Raw genomic sequence first — 25,112 nt, 5'->3', positions numbered from 1 at the left:
GTAATAAGCAGGATAATATACAGCGAGCCGGTCATTGTCGTGAAATAAACCCAACAATGACCTGCTAGCAGTACATTATCCCTTACTTGTAAAACTGAATGATACGTTTTGAACAGAAAAACATTGTGTTTTGGCTTAAAACAACTATGTTTCAAAAGTAAAAGTGAAACTTGACGCTTGTGAACACAAAGACAACTACACATTGTTTTGTGTTCCATCCATCGTTCCTGACCTCCACCCCATATGGAGTACGACGCCTGACTTCCGCTTCTGCTCCTGTTATAATTACTACGGTCGCTAGAGTTTGCTGTCGTTTTCTTTAATACCTTCTTTCGGTGATCGACTATGTGAATAGATGATAGAACTTACTATTGGGTGTAGTAGGCCCCTATTGACCCACATCTATGGGGCTTATAGCAACCATAGACTGTATATAAAGATGAACGACATGACAGCTCAACAAAGGTGAAGCCAAAACATCTGGATCGCCCCCTGTTGGCTGGCTGCAGAATATGTCATAAATCCCACCTCCTCCATGTTAGTGGATCTGACATGCGCCAAACTAAAAAGTCAAAGTACACATCAAATACATTTTTACCAAAGATGGTTTCTGTCATTTTATGTAGTTCTTATCACGCTGATGTATGTTTAAGTGTTCATTTCTGATAAGTTTGGTTTTAATTAGTTATTTGATGCTATAAAAAGGGGATGAGATGTCATGATTGACAGCTGTGAGTCTCTCTCGCTGACAAGCTGCAGCCGTGCTCGGCTCGCGATTTGTTCGGAAGTGGAGACGCGTCGTCCATCTTTATATACGGTCTACGATAGCGACCGATAACGCCTATTTAATGGCCTGACAACAGTCTAATTGGCTGACAATTCATTCTTACTGTTCCTAAAATTCTAAACAAGTGTTTCATACAACAACAAAATGTTCATAATGTAAAATAAAAGAATAAAACACTGATTGGTTCAACTGACTCCTACCTTAAGGTCACTGAGGATGACAACTCCTGAATTTTTATAGTTTCTCTTCTTCTGTTTGTACTTGGGATTCAAACAATCCCACGTCACCTTAAACAAAGCAAGTTGAAGATGAAGAACAGCAGCAACAAACGGGAGTATTTTTTAACATTGGCTTTAAGCACCATGACATTTGGGATGGATTTCAGCAGAGTAAAATGAGAGGCATGTTGGAGATGGATGAAACGGTTACACGGCTGTCTCTCCTCCGCTCTGCTCCGCCTCTCCGTTCACTGACCTTATTTCCACTGGAAATTTTCTGCATTTCCCTGAAAGTGGCGTAGAACTCGCCGATGAAGTCGTGTTTCCCCCTGGAGTCGTAATCCCACACTAGGCACTGTGGCACACATGGACAACACTGTTTACTCTCTGGCCGTACATACAGTATTCATACAATATGTAGGTTAATCATCCCTCAAATATTCAGTAAACATCTTTTATTCTATTCCCATTAAATCCTGGTTGTACAGTTCCTGATGGTTTTTACTGATGGTGGACTGAATATCCCTTACCTTGAGCTTTCGCTCCTCATCACAGCTGCACAGGGATATGAGCGACACTTTGAAGGGCTCCCACACAGGATTCAGGTTGTTTTTAATCACCTGTTAGAGTAGGAACACATCACATATGAGGCAAAGTGGCAGAAAACAGCGGTTTCTTAAACTAAAGAGGGAATATGTTGAATTTACCTCAGTTCTGTGCACAAGTTGCTCGGTTTCATCATCATTGATTCGGTATATTTCCAAAAATGGGTCTGACTTGCTGAAGAGATCCTGCCGAGAAAAGAGACATGTTAATAGAGGACCCTGTAACAACTGATCCATAGCAAAGATAAGAAAAGTATTAATGAATTCTGGTAACATCAGGTCAAATGTCTTCCTGAAATTGCTTTAAATCAAATAAGGAAAAGTCGGGAAGTGTCATTGAGATTAAGATCTATTTAATGAGAACAAATGACACAAACAACGTCACATTAAACACTGAGGGTTTCACTTAATTTGAGTCACAGTATTGAAGCTAATGAGTCAGATAATATTTACCACGGGGCTGCGATGAAAAGCATCACCGCTAAAAATTCAGTTTTCGGGTTATTTCAATATGTATCTTGGGTTTTTCAGATGGTTTGTATGAGAGGAAACTGTAATTTATACAAATGGTTGTTGACACTGATTTATCATTGCTGATTGCAGAGGCAGAGGTAATTGTCTCTGTGATTAAAGGTCAGGGAGAAGCAGGTATAACATTTACAGCACAGCGTGGAGGCTCTTTTGGAGGAGACGCCATCAAGACATTGAGGAAAAAGCTTCCGACTCATGCCATTCCCTGTTATTACATTTTTTCGCTCAATCACTGACCTTTTTCTCGAGCCAATAGCGTTGATGACCTGCTATTTCCTCTCATACAGTGTTCAATGCAGTTCTGAAAAATCTTTCTTCAACCAATATTTGAAGCTCACTAGCAGATAATTTAAACTTTATTTTACACTCCATTACTTCCCATGTGAAAAATGCATCTGAAATAGCCCAGCATTGGGTTGTTATTAACATCATGCATTTGAGTTAACGTCTATTTACATCATCAGTGTTAGTAAATAGCGTGAAAAGTTAAAAACATGCGTAAGATTTTGCATCCTTTACGGTTATTTACGGTTAAGCCTTAGATCATCCTCTGAGTCTCAAGTGCAGGCGTCTGAGAGCAGACTGATTATTTAGGTCAATTGATTCTTCAGGGAGGAAAACAAATTATTACTGTGTGTGTGTGTGTGTGTGTGTGTGTGTGTGTGGCAGTTGGAGGGCGGGGGGCGGGGGAGATTGTTGCGGGTGAGGGGTCTCTGTGTACACCCAATGAGACATTTAATGCTGCATTTCCCGCCACATTAGCCAGATACATCTCCTAAGGGACAGGAGCAAAAAAGAGCCGTAGCATCCTCTCTTTGTTGTCATGGCAACCGCTAGCCAGTTCGCATCAGCAGCACGGACACAGATGTCAAAATTCAGTCCCGGGCTGTCATTGCCACAATCTATGATATCTCATTATTAATCCTCCTGTTCATCAACACCCGTACTGTGATCTTTTGATATCTACAGCAGGTTGAGGTTATGCAGCTGACAAGCAGCTAATTAGGAACAGTTTGCTGCTTCATCTGGTAGATTAATTGCTGCGCCCAACATCAACCTGCCAGATTAATGGCAGCCAATTTGCATTGTTAAGAAAATTAACGTATAATACACCTGATTGCTGATCAGATCAAACAATTATGAGAACTTAATTACTATAATGTTAAGCAGGTTACAGGAGCTCGACCTGTTGACATCCACCATTTGGAGTTGGTGGAGACCAAAATGTAGCTAAAAGGAGAGTGAATGTTGAGTTTACATTCATCAGGTGGTTAGAAACCAGTGGGCAACCTCCGGGTCTGAAAAGTGAGGCCAATGTGGAAGTGCCTTAAACCTGAATTCTTTCTAAAAGCCAGTGACTCCTCTGGTTGCAAAAAGAAGTCTGATTGTATAGAAGTCTATGAGAAAATGACCCTACTTCTCTCTTGATTTATTACCTCAGTAAACATTATAAACATGAGTTTATGGTCTCAATCACTAGTTTCAAGTCTTCTTCAATACAACATGATGTTCATTTAGTAAATTATGGTCCCATTTAGAGTCAAATAGACCATAAAGCAGGGTATGCTTTAGGGCGCTACCACGGTGTCGTCCGGTCTGGGAGTAGTCCGCGTCTTATAACTTTAACCATTTCACAGTGCGTTTTCAGTTCATGAATGTTAATTATAACATTTTTGGTCGCCTAAAAATGTCTTATTCAGCATTTGGTTGTACTTAGCTCCACTCTCTCGTGTCACTTCTGGTTGTAAATAGCCAAGAAGGTGACAGCCAAGGAATAAGATGGCAACAGCTAAAATGCCGAACTCGAGGCCTCAAAACGGCAGTCCACAAACCAATGGGTGGCGTGATTGGTGACAACATCCACTTCTTATATAAAGTACAGTCTATGTTAGAAATACGACTCCAACTGAATGATCTGCTGCATGTGTACATAGGCTACTGTTTGCTGACCAGTTTGGGGCAAGTTACTGGAAAAAAAAATGTTTTACTAATTACTCAAAAGCTAAAGTAATTAGTAACATTACTCCTTATTTTACTTTCGTTACTCTTCGGTGCCTTTTACACAACTTCAAAGCGTCCACACACACGTTACATCTCGTGTGTTTAACACATGTAGAAAAAGAAAACGAGACATTGAATTTTAACACCCCTACAGTTTGGACTGTATCTACTGAGAAAAGTAATCCCATTACTGCAACATGTAACAAAGTAATGACACAACAACTTTTTAAGGTGAACATGTCAATCAAGTGTTTACACCAATTTTTGTTGCCCTCAAGTGCCAAACAAAATCAATTGGTGCTGCTTTAACAGTAAATTTCCACACTAATCGTATCCCATCTAAATCTCTCAAAGATGTAGTTTGATTCTAATACAAGTGGCGGTACAATTCAATTCAATTCAATTTATAGCATCAAATCATTACAGAGGTTATCTCAAGATGCTTTTCATATAGAGCAGGTCTAAACCCCAGACTTCAGCCTAAGGTAAAAAGCCTGAGAACCCTTTCCAGCCACATAAAAATACAAAAACAAAAACGTATTTGGAGGAAATGATGAACAAGAAGCCTCCTTATTTTTAATAAACAAATGCCACTTCAACTTAAATATTGTTTGAGCTTCCCGTTTTTTCCCCTTTAAAGTTTTTCCCAAATCAAATATTCTCAAAGAACACATGTATAAATAAAATGCTAGTGTGCACAAATGAAAATAAATGAACAAAATGAAGCCTGCATGTGCTTGGATAATGTTCGACTAGAGAGAATGCATGCACAATAGCAACAAGCTTTTCCTTATAGCAGGTATAATCTGGCTTTTAGCAAATTCCCAGTGGAGTGCCCAGTGGCAGACAACCTTATTTCCCCTAACAACTGTCAGTAGAGGTGAATCACACCCAGATTGGCCAAAGGGGAGAATGCACCCAGCTGCTCCTGACTATCACTCAGGAGCCCACGCCCTGCTCATCAGGTGATCTGAATCATTTGCTAATTACTTCAGGAGTCAATGTGGAATAATACATGTTTCACGAAAGAAAATGAACACACAATCCCCATTAAATGGGTGACTACTACAACAAAAACAGTAAATTCTAACGCTGCGTGAGTGACAGCAAACACAGCTCACACGTTTGTTGTTGAAATCTAAAAATGAGCCTGACTTTAGTGACCAAACCCAAACAGGAAGTCTCAGAACCAGAGCTTTCCGTTGTTTAATCTTACCAAGTTAAAGCTGAAGTAGGCGAGATTGGAGCAAACATGATTAAAAAAAGTTTTTTTTATAAAAAGATCGCTTTATCGTAACAGTAGTACATGAAACAGGTAACCTGAAAAAAATCATGTGCTTCTGTGTCCTCGCTCTTCTCTCAGTCTCAGACAAAGATTATTATTATGGAATTTTTGCCCAATGATGCCAAACATATACCGCCTACTGCCACTTTAAGTTTGCAATCATCCACGTGAAGATGGACTGTTTTTTTTTACCAGAATGAAATTGTTTGTGCATGTAAACAAAGTCAGTATCTATCATTTTCTAAATCAGTGTTGTTAGATATCTGGCATCAAACTCTGTTCCAAATAAGCTGCTGAAATGTTTGTTCAGAGTGAAAACATGAACACTTTTGTCTCTCAGCGGTACATGATTACACACTGCTGCTCCACAGCGATGCGCCCACAGCTGTAATCACATCAGTTTAAACAAAGCAAGCGGGTGGATTCTCCAGGCAGAAACTCAATACTTCCAGTAGCACACGGGATAGATGAAGCAAATATCACATGCAGGGGAAGATGCACTTTTTTTTTTTTTCATAATTTCCCTCATGTAAGAGTAAGGTTCAATTTCATTGTCAGAGTAGCAGGCAACTGCAATCTCAAAAATAAATACACATGCTGTAGAAAATTTCGTTTTCGCCCAATACCTCTGGGAATCAAGGTCAGCTTATGACTGTGTGGCATCCTAAGGCTCGTTCCTAAGAACATGGAACGACTTCACATCATCAGAGTTGTAATTGGATGCAAGCTCCCGCTGTCTTTTTGATTGAAATATGCCTTCGGCAAACTTTGACAGTGTGAGAGCAGGAGCAGTTAAGGTCAGTGATATCCAGACTTAAAGTAAAACCACATGAATTCAACAAGTGATACACATTTTCACATACCATGTGCCATCATGTAATACACATGTGACACACGTATGTTGACAAATTATTATTGTACCTTTACATGTTAGAGCATAACATCACTACAAAGATGTTATATTTCTCTCCCTGTAACATTAGATTATATAATGATTTAAAAATAATACCGTACATGTGTATAACTTCTAGGCCAGTGATGCATCGTGGGTGCTTTCTGACGCTGCACATACAGCATCATGATTATCACATCACTACTATCCCTGTTTAACCATATCTAATCAAATATGAACTGTTTTAGTATCTCTCTGCTCACCTTATCGTCAAGCTTCTTGGCACAGAAGGAGAGCTCCACGTACCCGTTGTTGCCAGAAATTTCCTCAGCATGCACCTAAGAGGAAATACCATTTGTCAGTAGTATTTTGTGCAAAGAAATCACAATCACATGATCTACATCTCAGGAAAGAAAAAAAAAGCTCATGAAAGCTATGCTGTTGTGACTGAAATTGAAACTCCACACAAGAAATATACTATTGTAGAGTAAGATTAAAGCTGCAGTGGGTAGAAATGGAGCAAATATGATTAAAAAAAAGTTATTTTTATAAAGCGGTCACTATATCCTGACAGTAGTGCATGAGACAGGTAATCTGAAAAAAAATCATGTGCCTCTGTGTCCTCCAGTGCTCCTAATGGCATCTGCAAGATTTCACACACCGGAGGAAAACAACCAATCAGAGCCGAGCTGGAGTCTGCCGTCTCTGAGCAGCTGTCATATCAAATATGAATCAATGCTCTAGTAGTTACTGTAATGTAATACTGTAATTTCTAAAATAAAAGGTTCGTAACATTTTTTCAGAAACATCTTGTAGTGTACTGTTTAGCTGTAAAATGAGAAAGTTTGTGACCCGGCAGCCATGTTGAGATCAGTTGAGCTAATACCAAGCACCGCCCACCAGCCGGAGCAAACATTCTCATTTTACAGCTAAACAGTACACTACAAGATGTTTCTGAAAACATTTGACGCGAGAAATAGGCATTACAGTAACAGAATACTGATTCATATTTGATCAGCGCTGCCTAGTTTGACCACTTGATTGGAGTTCGCAAGTGATTGACAGCTGCCTCCTTTGAATTAACAGCCAATAGGAACGCTCTCTCTCTGAAATAACCTGTGATTGGTCAAAGTCTCCCATCAAGGGCTAGATATTTTAAAGCCTGAAAACAGAGCCATGAGGAGGTGCAGAAGTCTAGTTTTCTCTCAGAACACTTGAATTACAACATGCTGAAAGGTTAGTATGGAATTGTTTCCCAATGATGCCAAAAACATTCTACCTACTGCAGGTTTAAGCCTCTAGAATATTAAGGTGAAGGTAATTATCTGCCAGTATTTAAAACTAACTGTTTTACTTCAGTTTTTATGTGAGATTTTTTGAAATCATTTTCCTTTTATATTGCAAAAACTAACTTTTACTTCAGTAGCGGTTGCACTGTGGTGAGCAATTAACAGAGTGAAGTGGCTTTTACTTAACACGAGATTGTTGGACTTTAAAACTAGAAAGTAGAGAGCCCCATTAGCTGCCAACTAACGGGCCCCCGCGGTTTTAGGTTATTGCCTCAGCTTGAACATAAAAGTTGCCACATACAGTACAGTGCAACAGTAAAGTCTTGCAACTGCTCTCTAACATCTCCAAATGGCTGCTGCTTTTTGTTTTGTTTGTTTGTACCGGTGTGTGTTAGTTTAAAAGAATCACCGAGCATCCTCTGCTGCTCCCTCTGGCCCACTCACACAGCACACAAGTTTACTCGCTCTCTCCGTTCTTCAATTGGAGACTGACAGAAACTTTACATCAAACTGCCAGAACAGTTGCTGCAGAGCGAGCACAGCCAGGTCTTGACAAGCCTTGTCAGTGATGATTGGCAAAGTAGGAAACTTGTGCTTTTTATCAGACAGCTTGTCCTGACAGGTGCAGGGAAACGTCTTTATAAAAGGTGAATGTGGGCAGAAGATGTGTGTTTGTACGTGTGTGTGTGTGTGTGTGTGCTGTGCTCTTGTATTTCTATTCTTGTTGGGATCAATTTGAGGTTTAGACCTTTCAGTTTGGACGATTGTTACTTTTTGCCAAGTTCTGTTTAAAGGCAAATATTTGGTTTTAGGCTTGAGGTCGAGTCAGGATAAGGGTTTAACTATGTGTAGGCATGTAGTTGTTATGGTTAAGATTAGAGACGGCGCCAGGGGCGAGCTTACGGCCCTTAGTCCCCGAATGTTTTCAGCAAAGTCCAGAAACTGTTCATCATATGTAAACACAACTTGGGACAGACCTAAGTTGTAAAAGCTTCAAAAAGTGTTCACACAAATTGATAACTTTAACTAGTATTACACTTGTGTGCATGTGTATTGTGTACCTACATGGACGTGCAGTTTAAAAAAGTAAACACTATGTTAGAAAGCAAGTTCTGGGCATTAAAATGTCTCAGAAAGCGGAACAATGTAACAGACGCCACCTTGTCCCCGGTAACGATGATATTAAAGTGTTGAAGTCTCTGCCGCTCCCTCCCCCGGATCCCAAACAACAACCTGCGGTGCCGGATGACAGCGCTCCACAGGTGTGCCTTAATACATAATGTTACCCAAATCGTTCATTCAGAGGCAGCAGATGATAACTGTTCATTTATTAGCTCTTATCTCAAACACAGAGTGGGCGGAATTTATTATGTTTACCATAAAATTTAGCAGATGCTATTTTTACTTATTCTAATGTGTACCTTTTTTAATTTAGTTCTTGATATTTGATGATGAACATTTGATGAATGTTTTTGTAATTTTATTTTATTTTATTGATTTTTTTTCATGAACATTGTCATACTTTGGTCAACAATTCAAATGATTCCTCTATTCAAAATAATAATAATATAAAAATATATATTTTTTAAAAATTTGCAAAATCATAATAAAATACAAAAAGAAACACAAATTAAATACATATTCCTACAGTAATTTGCACCATGATCTAATCTAATTTACAAGCAGCCAGTTCATTTTCAGACACATAGAGAGTGTGTATGTGGGCTGTGTATGCGAGTATTGTGTGATGGTATGTGCTTTACTTCAAGATCTGTCCACATCAATAATGTGTTCAAAGTAGTCTCCCCACTTCGCCTCATATTTCTCAGTCCTGTCTTTCAAGCTGAAAGAAATTTGTTCATATGATGCCACTTTTGCCAACTCTGTGAACCACTCCTGAAAAGAGGGCTCACCTGGATTCCTCCAGTTTCTCGAAATAATTTGCTTTCCCACCATTATACTGGTCTGAATAAAGTCTGTGGCTCCACAGTGAGATGTCATTTGTGGATCACTGAGAACATATAGCCTCATATTTGTCCTATAAATTATAGCAATTGAATTATATATATTATTATTAATATCATATAATATATTATAATATTATATTATATTATATTAAATTATATTATATTATATTATATTATATTATATTATATTATATTAATATAATATAATATAATATTAAATTATAGCAATGTTTTTGACAGTTAACTGTGTAATAATAATAATAATGTTTGTTATTATTATTATCATCATCATTGTGAGCATTATTATTAGCATTTATCCATATAATAATGATGTATAGTGCAATATTCATTGGTTGATGTGTGACTCCAGACTAATTGAAAGACTTCAGGACTAAGCACTGGATGTCCACTGTCCCCTGGTTAAGGATATGGTTAGGGCTTAAGAAATGCATTAGGAGCCATCACAAGTATAGAAGTACAATTATATGTTTACACAGTGTTTTTGTGTGTGTTTCCTAACTCTTGTAATTTCATATTTAAAAAAAGAAAAAACTATATTTGGCCTGTTGTGTCTCTATCACACAATACATCCATGGTTGCATTCATGCATATATTAGAAACATACACATGCTCTAAATAGCAGGCGAAACAGATGGTACAATATTACAAATGCAATAAAAATGAATCAGTCAGCGTGTGTGGGAAGCAACTACATGTTGGATAAGGGCTTAACATAATTATAATGAGCTGAACTCTCTATATTTGTGTAGATGAAATGGTAAAAAAAAGAAAAGTCCCTTTGTGTGAATTCTCACAGTTGTCCTTAAGACCTTCAAAAGGTCTCTGCTGTTGACTGGTTTAAATAAAAAAAAACTCTGGCAAGAGATTAAATGACAAAGAGTCTGTCTTTTACTTTTCCCTCACGGCACAGGGATCCAATCCAATACTATACTATATTACGATAATAGTGCCACCTGTTACTAAATATTGACGTTCTCATATATTGAAGAGCACTTATATCGGGTACAGGTCCTGTTATCATGTCCACATCCTGCCTCTCTTGTGTATTCCCAAACCAGGTATAGAGTGGAACGATCTAGTCTTGTTTTTTATATGCTACCACTACTGGCTTGGTAACTGTAAGATGGTGGTTAATGAACCAACAGCTCTTCTCTTCCACATCTGACACATGTGATTTCTTTATACATGCATCATTTCCTCCTGCTCCCTTGTGTGTATTGGCATGTTTAGCAGGAATGGAGCCCCATCAGAGAGGAGGTATAATTTTAACAGCTACCACCACAAAAAAATAAACGATGTACAGCAGCAACATGAAGCTATTCTGTGAGTGAGTGGTGTCTTCAGCTTTATATTAAAGGTACAGTGTGTAGGATTTGGTGGCATCTAGTGGTGTGGTTGCAGATTGCAACCAACTGAGTACTCCTCCGCTCACTCCTCCCTTTCCAAGACTGCGGTAACATGAGCCACCTCGCTCAGAGGCCATCCTTACCATAATAACATTTCTTTAGGAGCAACGGAGGTCAGACGTTGTGTGTGGCGGTACCACAGTTTTGCACTATGGGGCTCACGTTTCCGCAGTTTCACAAGCATGTCGGAGAACTATGGTGGCCTTCAGGTCAAAAATTTGAGTTAACGCGATAATACCGCGTTAACTCAAATTCATTTTAACGGCACTAATTTCTTTAACGCATTAACCCAACATGCGATTTTTAGGTTGTAGCGGGCTCCATTTTAAAGAGTGAGAATGAAGATACTGGCATCATATGAAACTAAAAAACCTAAGGAATCCATCGGTACCAATCATGTCATATTAGCTTGTCGTGAAGGAGGTTAAATAACGCTTCAAACTTACGCTAAATTATGGCGAGGAGAAACTGACATAGCCATTTTCAAAGGGGTCCCTTGACCTCTGACCTCAAGATATGTGAATAAAAATAGGTTCTAGGTACCCACGAGTCTCCCCTTTACAGACCTGCCCACTTTATGATAATCACATGCAGTTTTGGCAAGTTATAGTCAAGTCAGCACACTGACACACTGACAGCAAAGTATATAAGAGTATGTTTGAGTATATAAGAGTTAATAAGTGTATTAAATACTTAACAAATCTCCCTTAACGGTACATTTTGAACGGATAAAAAATGTGTGATTCATTTGTGATTAATCACGATTAATCATGGATAATCATGTGATTAATTGTCCATCCATCCATTATCCGTAACCGCTTATCCCATTCGGGGTCGCGGGGGTTCTGGAGCCGATCCCAGCTGACATTGGGCGAAGGTGGGGTACACCCTGGACAGGTCGCCAGACTATCACAGGGCTGACACATATAGACAGACCATTCACGCTCACATTCACACCGAGAGTCAACAATTAACCTAACCTGCATGTCTTTGGATTGTGGGAGGAAGCCGGAGAACCCGGAGAAAGCCAATGCTAATGCCCGGAGAACATGCAAATTCCACACAAAGGGGCCCCAAGCCAGATTCGAACCTGCGACCCTCTAGCTGTGAGGCAACAGTGCACCACCGTGCAGCCCTGTAATTAATCGTGATTAAATATTTTTATCGATTGACAGCCCTGGTGAAAACGTGAAAAGCTCTCTCTAGATTCAGTGTTTGGTTTGTCTGTTCTGGGCTGCGGTAGAAACATGTCGGAATCCATGAAAAAATAGTTCTGAATATTATATTCAATTTCTGCTAATAGATCCCCCGAAATGTTACACACTGTTCCTTTAAGATTTTTATTTATATTATTATATAGGCTAGTAAAGTATAGGCTAGACTGTAAGTCCATTATGGTGCCTGAGAGTGAACAGATGCGAGACTGGAAAAAAAAAAATATATAGAAATCCATTTTACCCATCACTTTGCCATCCATTATTTCTTTCAGCTCTCACTTGCCATTAGCTACTAACTTCAACTTTCCTGATATCCAGCGATATAGAAAATGCCATTCACCAGAGCAGCAGGGTCATAAGCACAATGTAAGAAACGTACCGTGATGGTGGATTTGCCGGCATATTTCCCATACTTCAGCAACAAAGCCTTCACCATCTTCTTTTGGGCCACGATCTGCAAAGAACAAGATTAACACATTATTTGCCTTGAGCCTTCCTCAACAGTACAGAGCAGAGCACAGGGATCTGAGTCATCAACACCAGCATCAGGTATATTTACTACCAACATTGCCACCATCATGTTTTAGTGTTGGTCTCTTACAGCAGACAAGTTTTTAGGGCACGATCTAACTAATACAAGTCAATAAAATGGGTTAGTATAATACAGTGGCATCAGCCTACCTGGCCAAGAGTGCACTCCACCCCACCCAGAAAGTCGTCATCGCGGGTCCCAATGCTGTGAGTGCCGTGGATGTCATAGACCTCAAATCGCAACTTCTGAACCTCCTCAAAGTAGTAGTCCCATGAGAAAACCTTGGCGAAGACCGGGTGCAAGTTGCTCTTGATCACTTCTGTCCTGTCCAGCTGAGAGGGAACAAACACTTTTATACACACTACATATACAACACTTTTTAATATATTTAAACATTGTAATATTTCTTATTTTAAAGCTGCAATAGGCCAAATATTTTTGGCATCATTGGACAAATATTCCATAAAAACCTTTCAGCATACTGTAATACAAGTGTTCTGAGAGAAAACTAGACCTCTGCACCTCCTCATCTTTTCAGGCTATAGAACATCAGAAGACTTTGGCTAATCACAGGTCATGTCAGAGACAGAGCGTTCCTACTTGCCTGCTCAAGCTTTAATATGTATGATTAAAGCAATAGAAGACCTCATGGAGTGATTTTACAGATTGTAACCTATATAGGTTTAGAGCAAGAACTCAAAAATAGGACTGGGAAATGTATCTTCTTCAATCTTCCTGCTCATTTTGAGGAACATCAGCGTCTACAGAAGGGCAAAATGTTATTACGTTCTGTCAAGAGGATGATGTGAGGGAAGATTGGAGGGCTCCAACATTTAATTTCAGCGTACAGAAAAACGTCCATGCCTGTCTTTCACTGCCTGACAAGGAAAAAACTGAGCTCTTTGAGGCCCCATCTGCTCATGATGTAGGATTTAGCTCACACGCAGCTCCACGGACATTTCTATGCTGCCCAATTTGTCACAAGAACAAATCATCATTGAACATGATATTTACATAATGACATACAAGCAGCAAACATCCACACTTTTTCATGATATACCGTTGTGTTTATGTGTAATGCATGATTTTGTGGCTCAAACCGCAATCGATTGACCGCAAATGAAAATTACACTACATAGAAGAGAACATCAAAAGGTATAATCTGGAGCTGATCTATTGACATTAAATTAAAGACCCGCTTTAGACCAGAGAAGGTTTCACATCTGTAAAAATCTTTCAGTGGTCATAAACATAACCATACACTTAGGTACAATTTTGTCTGTCATAGTGTCCAACGTCATTACTTCTGTGTCAGTGGAGCAGGTCCAGACTTGAGTCATGAAGACATCAGAAATTGGCGACATTGCTCTCTTGTGTCTTTTTCAGAAAAGGTGAGAACGTAAGCTGGGTTTGAACCTCTCTCTGTAGCCGTGTTCTTCCATTCTTTATCCACTCTTTGTGTCACATATGCAAAAAAAAGTGCAACACTATGAATTCCTTCCAGGAGAGACAGTCTGAAAATGTGCATTATTATCTCCATTGCACCAGATTCAACTGTTGTCAGGCCATTAAATAGGAATTATCGGTTAAGCACCATAGATGTGGGTCATTAGGGGCCTACTACACCTACTTCGTTGTAAAAGTGAAAGCGAAACTTACAAGCAACATGTTCTAACACGTTGTAAAACTGAATGAAACGCTACGTTTTGAACACAAACAAAAAGACTTCTTTACTGGCTTAAAATAACTACGTTTCAAAAGTGAAACCTCCTCCTACGTGTATGGGAGCATCTTCACTATCTTCTACTTTCGTTTATTTAAATTTGTATACAATTGTTTACCGAACAGCAACCGGGAGCAACAAGACCGCAGGGTTAGCAAGCTAGAAACGCCGAGTAGCATATAGCCTAGCTTCTTAGCGGGTTAGCTTGGTAGCTTCGAGCTAGGTGGGCGTTTTTCAGCAACCAGTCTTCATTCTGCCCGCCCTATTGCCTATTTTTGGATTAGCCGGGAGTTAGGTGGAGTCAGCTGCTGCCAAGATGGCGACGGCCGGAGCTACGGGAGCCGCCCACTATGAGCTTCACTTTTGCACTTCAGGGATCTATGGGTGACGTCACGGAGCCTACGTCCACATTTTATACAGTCTTTATAAGAGTTAAGGGTTTTCCTTTATTCATATTTCCTTGTTTATTGTATTTTAGCCCGTTTTCATTCCCAGAGTGTAAAATACTGATGCTTTGTCATGGTCATCAGCGTTCGATACCGCCGCACAAGGCATCCTTAAGTGCCGGTATGAGACGCACCGGGCTTTCCATTAACTCTACAATGTAAACCCATCCGCAGCAAAAGGAAAGGAAAGTGCTGTGGTGAATTAGTTTAAATAGCGAAAGCAGGCGGAGGGGAAGGTGGATGGGTCCAACAAACGCTAGGTTTTCATCCAGGAGACCGCTGTAGTGTCCCATGCGTTACGTTTCACTTTAACTTTACAATCAGGAAGTCTCATTTTCACTGTACAAATATAGTAATTTTAAGCCCAACCATGTTGTTTTTTCCTAAACCTAACTAAGTGGTTTTGCTGCCTAAACCTAAGCAAGTGTTATTGTATAATTCACAACGTTAAGCACGTGGTTACTGCGACCGAAAAGTGACGCTGAGGGGTCTGACAAAACGAGTTGGGATGAGAGCGTGTTGTGTATTTCTATAGTTTTTACCCTTGTTTCACACTGTTGCCAGTTTACACACTGAGGAAGGACATCTGCCCGAAACATCCATGCATGAATAAACAATTTAATTGCAGGGCTGTCCTGCTGTGGACTGATTGCTTTTGAGCATTCAGCAACCACAAAACTTATCACCAATTTGCAATTCAATTTGTTGTTTAGTAAACGGCATACATATGACATTTGTTGCCTAAAATCTAGGGTTTTGTTTTAGTTTTGTCACATCTTCATTAGGTTGAACTGAAAAATAACCAGAGTTTGGTCCCTGTGACGGTTCTAGATGAATAACCGGACAAATTCTCAACATCCACCTCACTTTTTCAGCTTTGTATTAAAACAATAATAATAATCAGACGATAAAAAATGCAACGACTTGATTCTACTGTTTCGTTTTCACTCTGGCGAACATCACAAAGAAAGAGAAAGAACTTCCAGCGAGGACTTGGCATCCTCAGCCTCCATTCATCCCCGTTTCTCTTTATTGTCTTCTCTTGCCTTCTCCTCCTCTCTTTGTGCCATCTGGATGGACAGATTTGGGATGAGTCTGTTTGTTGATGAAAGCTTATCGGAGCGACGGAGGATAGGTTGTGCCGAAGTCTGTGACGCCTGTTTGTTGCTGGTGTGGGGCCAGAATAATAGAGAAGGTTCCCTGACATGGAAAATTAAAGGCTTTCTCTAATCAGTTCTGCCAGGTAGGTAGAGCATTATCTCTGTCGCTCCATCGCAACAAGCCCCCTGTAGCTTAACTCACGTATCAGCAGAAAGATCAGGTTGTGAATTAACTCGCTATCACGGGAGCACGGAGCGTCCAGTTTACACAAAAAGATGAGAAATCTGCTGCGGGGAGAAAACTTCAAGTCCTCTCCACCCTGCTTCTGTGTTTGACCTTGAGAGGGAGCGAACAGGTGGCGAAACGAGGTAATAATGAGATGAATGCAGTTGGACAAATAGCAGTGGCGAGTGAAATACAGGATGAGCTCAGAAAGAGGAAGAGGGTGGCGGACGATGGTGTGAGTGGGCTCAGCTTCTTACTCAGTCACTGACGTAAGTAAACAATTTACACAAGCAACGGTGCCTCCCAGTACTGAGGGATTTGACAGCGGAGGATTGGACAACTTGTGTACACTGTCAGACAGATGGACGGACAGACGGACAGACAGACAGACAGACAGACAGACAGATAGATAGATAGAGATAGATAGATAGATAGATAGACAGACAGACAGACAGACAGACAGACAGACAGATAGATAGACAGATAGATAGATAGATCATATGAATTTGCTTCAGTTGGTGGAGCTAAAAATAGCCATTCATGCATGCTACAATGAACCCAGGTCAGTCATCTCATGAAAACAACCTCCTATCAAATTACAACCAAGAAAAATCCATAACTGTGAGCTCAACTCACTCAGCCGAGTGTTTTCGTTTCATCACAATTATATCTCGAGGCTTCCAATATTCATACAGCCCAAACGTTACAGAGAGCATCTTCAATTAATGGCTCCCGTTTGGCAGAGTTACACTTAATAATTATGTATTATTATTTCCCTGAAAAGATAGCGTTTGGAGTGAGGGAAAAAAAAAATCCATATAATTAGACATCCTCTGCCACGTTTTAACACTTCCTCTGCTTAATGGAGACCTGTGCTTTGGCTCTCCCTCATGAACTAAATGACTTAATTAACAGGGAAATGAGAGACCGGCTACGCCTACGCTCCAAGTCAGCCTGGGACCAATCCAAGAAAGTAAACATTTTCAGATGAAACACACCTCGACACACTGCTTATTACCAACCCACTGTTTGTCCACACAAGTAGACTAGTGGAATATATACACAGTGCAATCTGTTGTAAATTAGGGAAATGAGGAAACAGACAATGTTCACTCCTTATCTGCAAAGATGTGCTCTGCATTTGACATTTTTTAATTCCGAATCAGCTAGCTGTTGTGTAAGCCCTGATCTTTTTCCAAAGAGTGACAAACAGCTGCCGAGTTCAGCAAACCATTAACAGATTTATCTCCCTGGTCGATCTCGTATATGACAACACAGGTTTTAGGGAATAACTGGAGTGGGACTGCTTCATCATAAAATCTGGGCTTTTTTCCAGATTTGTGATAGTGGACAACGGAGGGCCAATTTCCCCAGTGTCTGTTCTGTATAACACATCTGTCTGTGTAAGCATTAAGAAAACATGTTGCTCTGATCCCCTCAAGGCACTTTAATTTGAATAATTCGAACTCGAGGAATGTGTGATTCATTACACATTAAATATTGGGGTTAATGACATAGGGAGATTAATAAAAGATGGGGGATTAATTTTTAAAAGCTACATACTGCTGCCTATATAATTGAGTGGTTGAGGAGATATCAGGTTCTCCAAAGGGTCAAACTGTGTATTTATCTGATTGATGAAAAAAAAAAAGGGAAGGGTGTGGGTGCTTACCTCTGTCCACTGTCCGTTGGTCTGCACCATGAGTATGACACATGGGTCCGACTTATTCAGGGTGTCTCGGTCCAGCAGGGCTTTGCAGGACACGCGCAGCTCTACTTTGGAAACGCAGGTAGCCGGACCACTGAGGCTGGTCGCAGGGGAGGTGGCCTCCTGTACATCATTCATCCTGGCTCAGGGCGAGAGGAGGAGCTGCCAACCAGTGAAGCAGTACGACGTGGTAGCTCCGAGGGATGGGGGCAAACGTAGCGGTGGGGTCGAGGGATCTCAGTAAAGATGTGGCACGCTCACAGGAGACTTGGTACAGATGTCATAAAAAAAAAAAAGAACAGAGATTCCCATTGAGTCCCAGGAGAGGGGGGTGCAAAGCAAACCCAATCTGTTATCACTGCCTGTCAGAGCTATCCCCTCGTGAGGAGTATCATCTCACCTCGGTAATGACGAGAGGCAGAACATGAAGGTGGCCTGGTTGTGCTTTCAGGAGCCTAGATCAGATCCCTGGAAAAGATTCATTTGATTTGTCAAATATGGTGCTTTCTCTTTTTTTAAATGCTCTTGTATGACAAAGAAGGAGGGCGTCACTCAGAATTACAACAAAAATATATAGAAAGACATACTTGATATTATCATTTTCGGCATTTTCATCCTTTTTTCCTGTTCTAAACATGAGATAGCATACAATTTTAGTAGAAAAATGTGTTTTCCTTATTCAACAATGGGTAAACAAGTGAAAGTGGCAGATCAAATCAGGAATCCAGCAGACACATGGCTGCTCTTGTATGAAAAAGAAGGAGGGTGTCACTCAGAATTACAACAACAATATATGCAAAGACATACTTGATATTATAATTTTCGTCATTTTCATCCTTTTTTCTTGTTCTAAACATGAGATAGCATACAATTTTAGTAGAAAAATGTTTTTTCCTTATTCAACAATGGATAAAAAAGTGAAAGTGGCAGATAAAATCAGGAATCCAGCAGACACATGGCTGAGAGAGGATAACTAAGAAAAGGGACTTTGTTTAATGTGGCAAGCATCCGCCTCTGCTGAAGTGTCCTTGAGCAGAATAAGGGTATCTGACTGACACTGCTTTAAAGTCTGAGGGCGTGGAGGATGAATCTCTCTACCAGCATCCTTCACTGTGAGGAGACAAACGGAACAAGTGTACGTTTTGTCTTTCAGCACCAGGGACAGCGCCCGTGTTTTGTTTGTGTTTGCCAGATGTGCGTCTGGAAACCAGATGTTACCCAAAAAGCATCCATCTCAAACTTAACTCAATAAAGCTCGGAATACAATCCGATTCAGAAGCTATAATAATAATAATAATAATAATAATAATAATAATAATATATGAACCAAAGCAAAAGTTCTTGGTAAAGCAACACGTCCGCTACCGATTCAATCCAACTACTTAACACTGAAGGCGATCCAGGAAACGCTCATTCTTAATAATTCATCACAGCAAATCAACATCTGGAATCCTTGAAAACACAGTTAACGATCAAAAAGACGATCTGGTTTATAAGCAAAGCAAAGCGTCGTACTAAGAATGAACACTTTGATAACATATCGTACTCACTTCCAATAAGAAAACATAAACAGCTGATGGATGAATAATAATAATAATAAAAAACAAGCAATAAACAGCGAATAATCCTCCTCCAGAAGCAAGAAGTTAAAAGCGAGAAACTCACTTCCTACCTGTCGTTGTTCTTTACTCTTAAACACGCTTGTTTTAATCCTCTCCCATAACACACTGCTTGATTCGGGGTGTTTTTTTCCTCTCCGCTGAAACTCATTGGTCAGACTGCTGAGGAGGGAGTAGACTACTAGGCTGGTTCAGAGAGATGGGAGTGGAGGAGAGTCCAGCTGCTGATGTCAGGATGATGATGATGATGATGGGTCTCTGGCTGCTGGGACTCGATTATTGGGAGTTCAATTCAAAACAGACAGAGCCTTAAAAAACAGGACACCAAACTATAGGAGATGTATTATTGATTAGGAGTACATCTGGCAGCAGCTTTCACAGATCAGCATGAAAGCCTGAAATGATGTGCGTAAAATATGCATGTTATTGGCTAAAAGATGAGATATAAATTATATGAATAAATGATTGGTAACACTTGACAATACTGTACACAAAAAATGTGCCACATTGTGAATCCGACCACTTTCATGATATTCATGAACTAGGATTAGTCAAAGTTAATGCGATAATGCGTAAATGCTAATTCGTTTTAATGCCACTAATTATTTAACGCGTTAACGCAACTTGTGGTTTTTAGATTGTAGGGGGCTCAGTTTTAGTAAAGATACTGATATCATATGAAACTAGAAAGCGTAAGGAATCCATTGGTACCAACCAGGTCATACTAGCTTGTTGCAAAGGAGACTAAATAACGCTCCAAACTTACGCTAAATGTTGGCGAGGAAAAACTGACATGGACATTTTCAAAGGGGTCCCTTGACCTCTGACCTCAAGATATGTGAATGAAAATGGGTTCTATGGGTACCCACGAGTCTCCCCTTTACAGACATGTTCACTTTATGATAATCACATGCAGTTTTGGGCAAGTCATAGTCAAGTCAGCACACTGACACACTGACAGCTGTTGTTGCCTGTTGGGCTGCAGTTTGACATGTTATGATTTGAGCATATTGTTTTATGCTAAATGTAGTACCTGTGAGGGTTTCTGGACAATATTTGTACTTGACAAATCTCCCTTTAAGATACATTTTGAACAGATAAAAAAATGTGTGATTAATCATGATTAATCATGGACAATGATGCGATTAATCGCTATTAAATATTTGAATCGAATAGTAACTCATCATTATCTGCTATACAGTCCTCCATTAGGAATTATTAGAGAAGTATTTATTAATCAATAATAAATAATCAAGTCATTCCTTATCTGTTTCTCACTCATTTCTCAATTAACTAATCATTAGCTACTCTATACAATTTGATCAGGAGTTATACTCATTAACTAATGGCTCACTAGCAGTTTGTTCCTTATTTGTTCCCTGGTAACTACTCACACTTTTCTGTAAAATGTTACCAAATAATTAAATCGAAGGGTAAGACATGAAATATCTCTCACACTTACTTTGAGTTGAAGTTAATCTGGTTGCACCGATAATCCTCTGCAGGCTCAATAGAGGGCTTTTAGAAAGATGTATCAATCTAATTTTTTGCTCCAGCTTCAGCCTAGGCTGCAATGAGTGTGTCACACTATGTGTTAGCATCTCTAATTAGCATTATGTTAATGTTTACATATTGCATACAAGGCACAGTTCTGCATGCAGACAGTAGGTGAGCATTGGACACTATAAAGACAGATGTTCCACAATCTAAAATGAGATGTATGGGCTCCAACATAAAAAAGTGACACCAGATGTTTCCTCCCTAGGGTCTATAGTTTGTCAATTTGCACTCAGAAAAAGAAGGCAATTCATGTTTAAATCAACTGGTCCTGGCAGGTTTTGTCTCAACTAAGTGATAAATCAAATACCAGGGATGCAAATGTGAGACATTTCACAGCAAAACAACAGGAAATCTGTCCAGCAGCAGCAGCAGCAGCATCACAACCAAACCTCCATGTGGGAGCTCGACTCGCTGCTCTCTTAATGCACACACACATACACCCACATGTATACTGTACATGCACATACTCAAGTCTAATGTCACCCACATTAACATAACCGTGAGCCGATTTACAGTGTAGTTTTGTTTTTTCTACAGCAATGTATGTTATGTAACGTATTGTTTCTACACAAAACGTTTATGCTTCAACCTTCTCCCAGTCCACCCACAAATGTATTATTTCATGAATGTATTTCCAGACATTGCATAACGTTTATAGATTTTCAGATTGCCCTGACAAAACAGCAGCAGCCCCGTCGTTTCTGCATAAACAGAATTCACTGAAGGCCACGTCAAGACAAAGCAGAGAAATAAAAAGATAAAATTACTTGGGGGGGGGGGGATTTCGGTTCATCAAAATAAAGTGCAAAATAAAAAGCTTTTGTTTGATTGTTTAAAAGCACCTCGCTGGTGGTTACAGTGCACTTAATGATAATAGAAATGTGTAGGCTTCAGCTGTCGTGGCATTTTATCCCTGAAGGCTTTCAAATTTCATGATTCTCAAGTGTCCTTCAGACAAAAAAGAACATGTTTTTTCATTAGAGCTTTGCAGAATTAGGCAACGACTGTCTTTGATTTCAAGAGGACACCGCTGATTCTTTGGTACTGAGCCACTCAGAAGCTTTCAGCTGGTAAAATGATGTTATGTGCAGACAGGCAGGTCAATCACATTATTCCAAAAAGCTTGAAAAATAAAGAATTTGGCTCCCTGCTTTTTTAATTATCTGCTCTGTTAAACTGATAACCATACACACCGAACGACACACTAATTTCCCCTACAGGTTGATATTATGAGTGAAACTCTTTCTGCACACACTGTCGTTAACAAGGAAACTGGCTGCTGTCTGACATGGCCATCACCCAAAGTCATGTTATTTCCTGCAGTTTTTTTTTTTTTTTCCAACCCCCCTGCCTCCTCTTCCTCCATATTCAGAGTCAGTAGGAAGCGTCTGCTTTGGGGCACACACCTGAGCCCTGTTACGCCACAGCTCCGAACAGCGGCCATCTGCTGCTGCTGCTGTTGGTTCAGCACCTCACAGGACGTTCCCTACGTTTACACATGGATTATCTATTCAGATTCCCCCCGCTGCTTCTCCCCAGTCACCGACCACATGGCGTGTACAATAACCCACATAGGAAGATCTCTTTTAACGTGGCCTCATATTTTCAGTCGCTCCGGTGTGTTTGTGTAACGTCATCCACAGTTTTCCACCAGCAGCTCCCTGGAGTAGGGGTATTTTTGTACATAGGTAGGGGTTTCTTTTGGGAAAAAAGACACTATCGATTGCAAAGTCTTTCTTCTTGGTGATAGCAGCTTCCCTGCAAATGGGGATCAATCACTGAGCTTGTGTTTCAGCAGGCAGGCACTACTTCCAAGTAACAGCTCATTGAACAGAAATGTTATCCCCGTCGTCATTATATTTGCCTTACTGACCTACAAACACAAAGAGCTCCGTTCCCTTTTTAAAGAGTAAACGTGATACACATTGCGTCAGAGGTGAAGCTGATACTGCTCACTTCATCGATTTCAGTTGGATAGTGGGATATCTGAGAAGCATTAACCAGAGGTTGTTTGGGGTGTGATAAAAGACTTAAATAATCAATTATCAAATTTGTAGCACATTCATTTTCTGTCAATAGACTCCTCGATTAATTAATCATTTCAGCATCTGAGTCAGTCTTTTATCATATACATTGACTAACATAAGCCTCTCCTCATCCTGTTTCTTCTTATCAAAACTAAAGAATTAAAACTAGTGCTGTCAAAGTTAATGCAAATTTCTTTAACGCATTAACACAACTTGTGATTTTTAGGTTGTAGTAGGTTCAGTTTTAAAGCTAGAGCGAAGATACTGGTATGAAACTAGGAAACCTAAGAAATCCTAATGTCATACTAGCTTGTTGCGATGGAGGTTAAATAACGTTCAAAACTTACGTTACATTTTGGCGAGGAAAAACTGTCACAGGGATTTTCAAAGGGGTCCCTTGACCTTTGACCTCCAGATATGTGAATGAAAATGGGTTCTATGGGTACCCACGAGTCTCCCCTTTACAGACATGCCCACTTTATGATAATCACATGCAGTTTGGGGCAAGTCATAGTCAAGTCAGCACACTGACACACTGACAGCTGTTGTTGTCTGTTGGGCTGCAGTTTGCCATGTTATGATTTGATCATATTTTTTATGCTAAATGCAGTACCTGTGAGGGTTTCTGGACAATATTTGTCATTGTTTTGTATTAATTGAATTCCAGTTATACATATATGCATACATTTGCATAAAGCAGCATGTTTGCCCACTCCCATGGTGATAAGAGTATTAAATACTTGACAAATCTCCCTTTAAGGGACATTTTGAACAGATAAAGAAATGTGCGATTAATTTGTGATTAATCACGATTAACTATGGACAATCGCACGATTAATGGTGATTACATATTTTAACCGATTGACAGACCTAATTAAGACATTTACATCACATCTTGCATCACATGTTATGTATAGTTTATCATAGGATAAATGCAATTCACACCACTGGCGAATAATGAAATGTGGGAGTTTAAACACTGGTAACACATTTAGGAAAGGTGGTTGGAGGAAACGGTTCTCTAGATCCATAGTGTCCTGTTACACATGTGTTTAGGTAAACAGATTATTCTGCTATCTTCAGGATAAATAAGACCATCCATTTGAGTTTCCATTTCAGCCGCATCAATCACCCCCCCTGGTCCAAAATGTCTCGACTGTCCACTCATCTTCATTAACTGAATTATTTATATGCGTTCAGACAGCTAGAACACTAAAGGAGACACAGACAAGGACATTCAGTCTCACCCCATCCTGATTCTTCCAGTCTTCAGAGTATGTTGACATGCTCGACTTGGATCATTATCGAAGTGGACATTTTCGAATGCATTGAGAATTAGTTTCTCTGTACTTTTTTTATTAACTTTTTATTTATTCACTGATCAGGCACACCCGACATGAACACAGTTTAGAAATTTCCAGAGTCTCTGTTGTCATGGCAATGTCTCATATTAACAGCCTGTTTCATGACTTCCAGCACATAACCTTCTGTATTAAAATTAACATTCAAGTGTTAAATTGTCCCACTGGGATGAGGTTTTTTTTTCTCGCTCTCCACCTCTTCTGACCTTCCTCTGCCTCGGTGGCTGTCGTTGACCTCCACTTCTATCACCTGTGCATTAACATGCTGTAGATAATGTACAGTACCTTTAACATTATTAATTGTCTGTCAAGTTTAAGAGGCTCTGCCTAATTTAGACTCTTCAACTGGTCAAGACTGGATTTCTGACCTGACTGTAAAAAGGAATTGAGTTACTCTTTACTGTTTCAATGAACGTGCATCAGTTTCTGTCACATGCTTTCTTCTAACTTTTGAGTTACTGACAAAATTAATCTGGTAATACAGTGTTAAATTGTACAGCAATTACACTGTCACATCAGGTTAATAACCGGCTTTCAAAAAAATAATGGATTTACAGTTCCTCAGTTCAACAAACACTGCTCTTAAATGCT

At 39.8% G+C, this 25,112-nt stretch overlaps 1 protein-coding gene across 2 annotated transcripts in view; it reads right to left on the bottom strand.

The window, feature by feature from the left end:
• The window catches only part of cpne7 (copine VII), a 38,308-nt gene extending 18,595 nt beyond the window's left edge, over positions 1–19,713 (bottom strand). The window contains exons 1-10 of one of the 2 annotated variants that reach the window (XM_037755147.1): positions 19,627–19,713; positions 18,355–18,422; positions 17,919–18,221; positions 12,901–13,083; positions 12,599–12,673; positions 6,583–6,657; positions 1,713–1,796; positions 1,536–1,625; positions 1,262–1,360; positions 988–1,074 (exon numbers count right to left, since the gene is read on the bottom strand). In XM_037755147.1, the coding sequence (XP_037611075.1) occupies positions 988–1,074; positions 1,262–1,360; positions 1,536–1,625; positions 1,713–1,796; positions 6,583–6,657; positions 12,599–12,673; positions 12,901–13,083; positions 17,919–18,092 (867 nt within the window). In that variant the 5' untranslated portion in view covers positions 18,093–18,221; positions 18,355–18,422; positions 19,627–19,713. Of the gene's footprint in view, positions 1–987; positions 1,075–1,261; positions 1,361–1,535; positions 1,626–1,712; positions 1,797–6,582; positions 6,658–12,598; positions 12,674–12,900; positions 13,084–17,918; positions 18,222–18,354; positions 18,423–19,619 lie in introns of both variants that reach the window. The other variant, XM_037755137.1, reaches the window with a different exon arrangement.
• Between the last annotated feature and the right edge of the window lie 5,399 nt (positions 19,714–25,112).

Source organism: Sebastes umbrosus, chromosome 2 (assembly GCF_015220745.1).
Source record: "Sebastes umbrosus isolate fSebUmb1 chromosome 2, fSebUmb1.pri, whole genome shotgun sequence".
In the NCBI taxonomy this organism is placed as follows: domain Eukaryota; kingdom Metazoa; phylum Chordata; class Actinopteri; order Perciformes; family Sebastidae; genus Sebastes; species Sebastes umbrosus.
The sequence above is the reverse complement of the archived record's forward strand: the minus strand, read 5'-3'. Positions and strand labels throughout refer to the sequence as shown.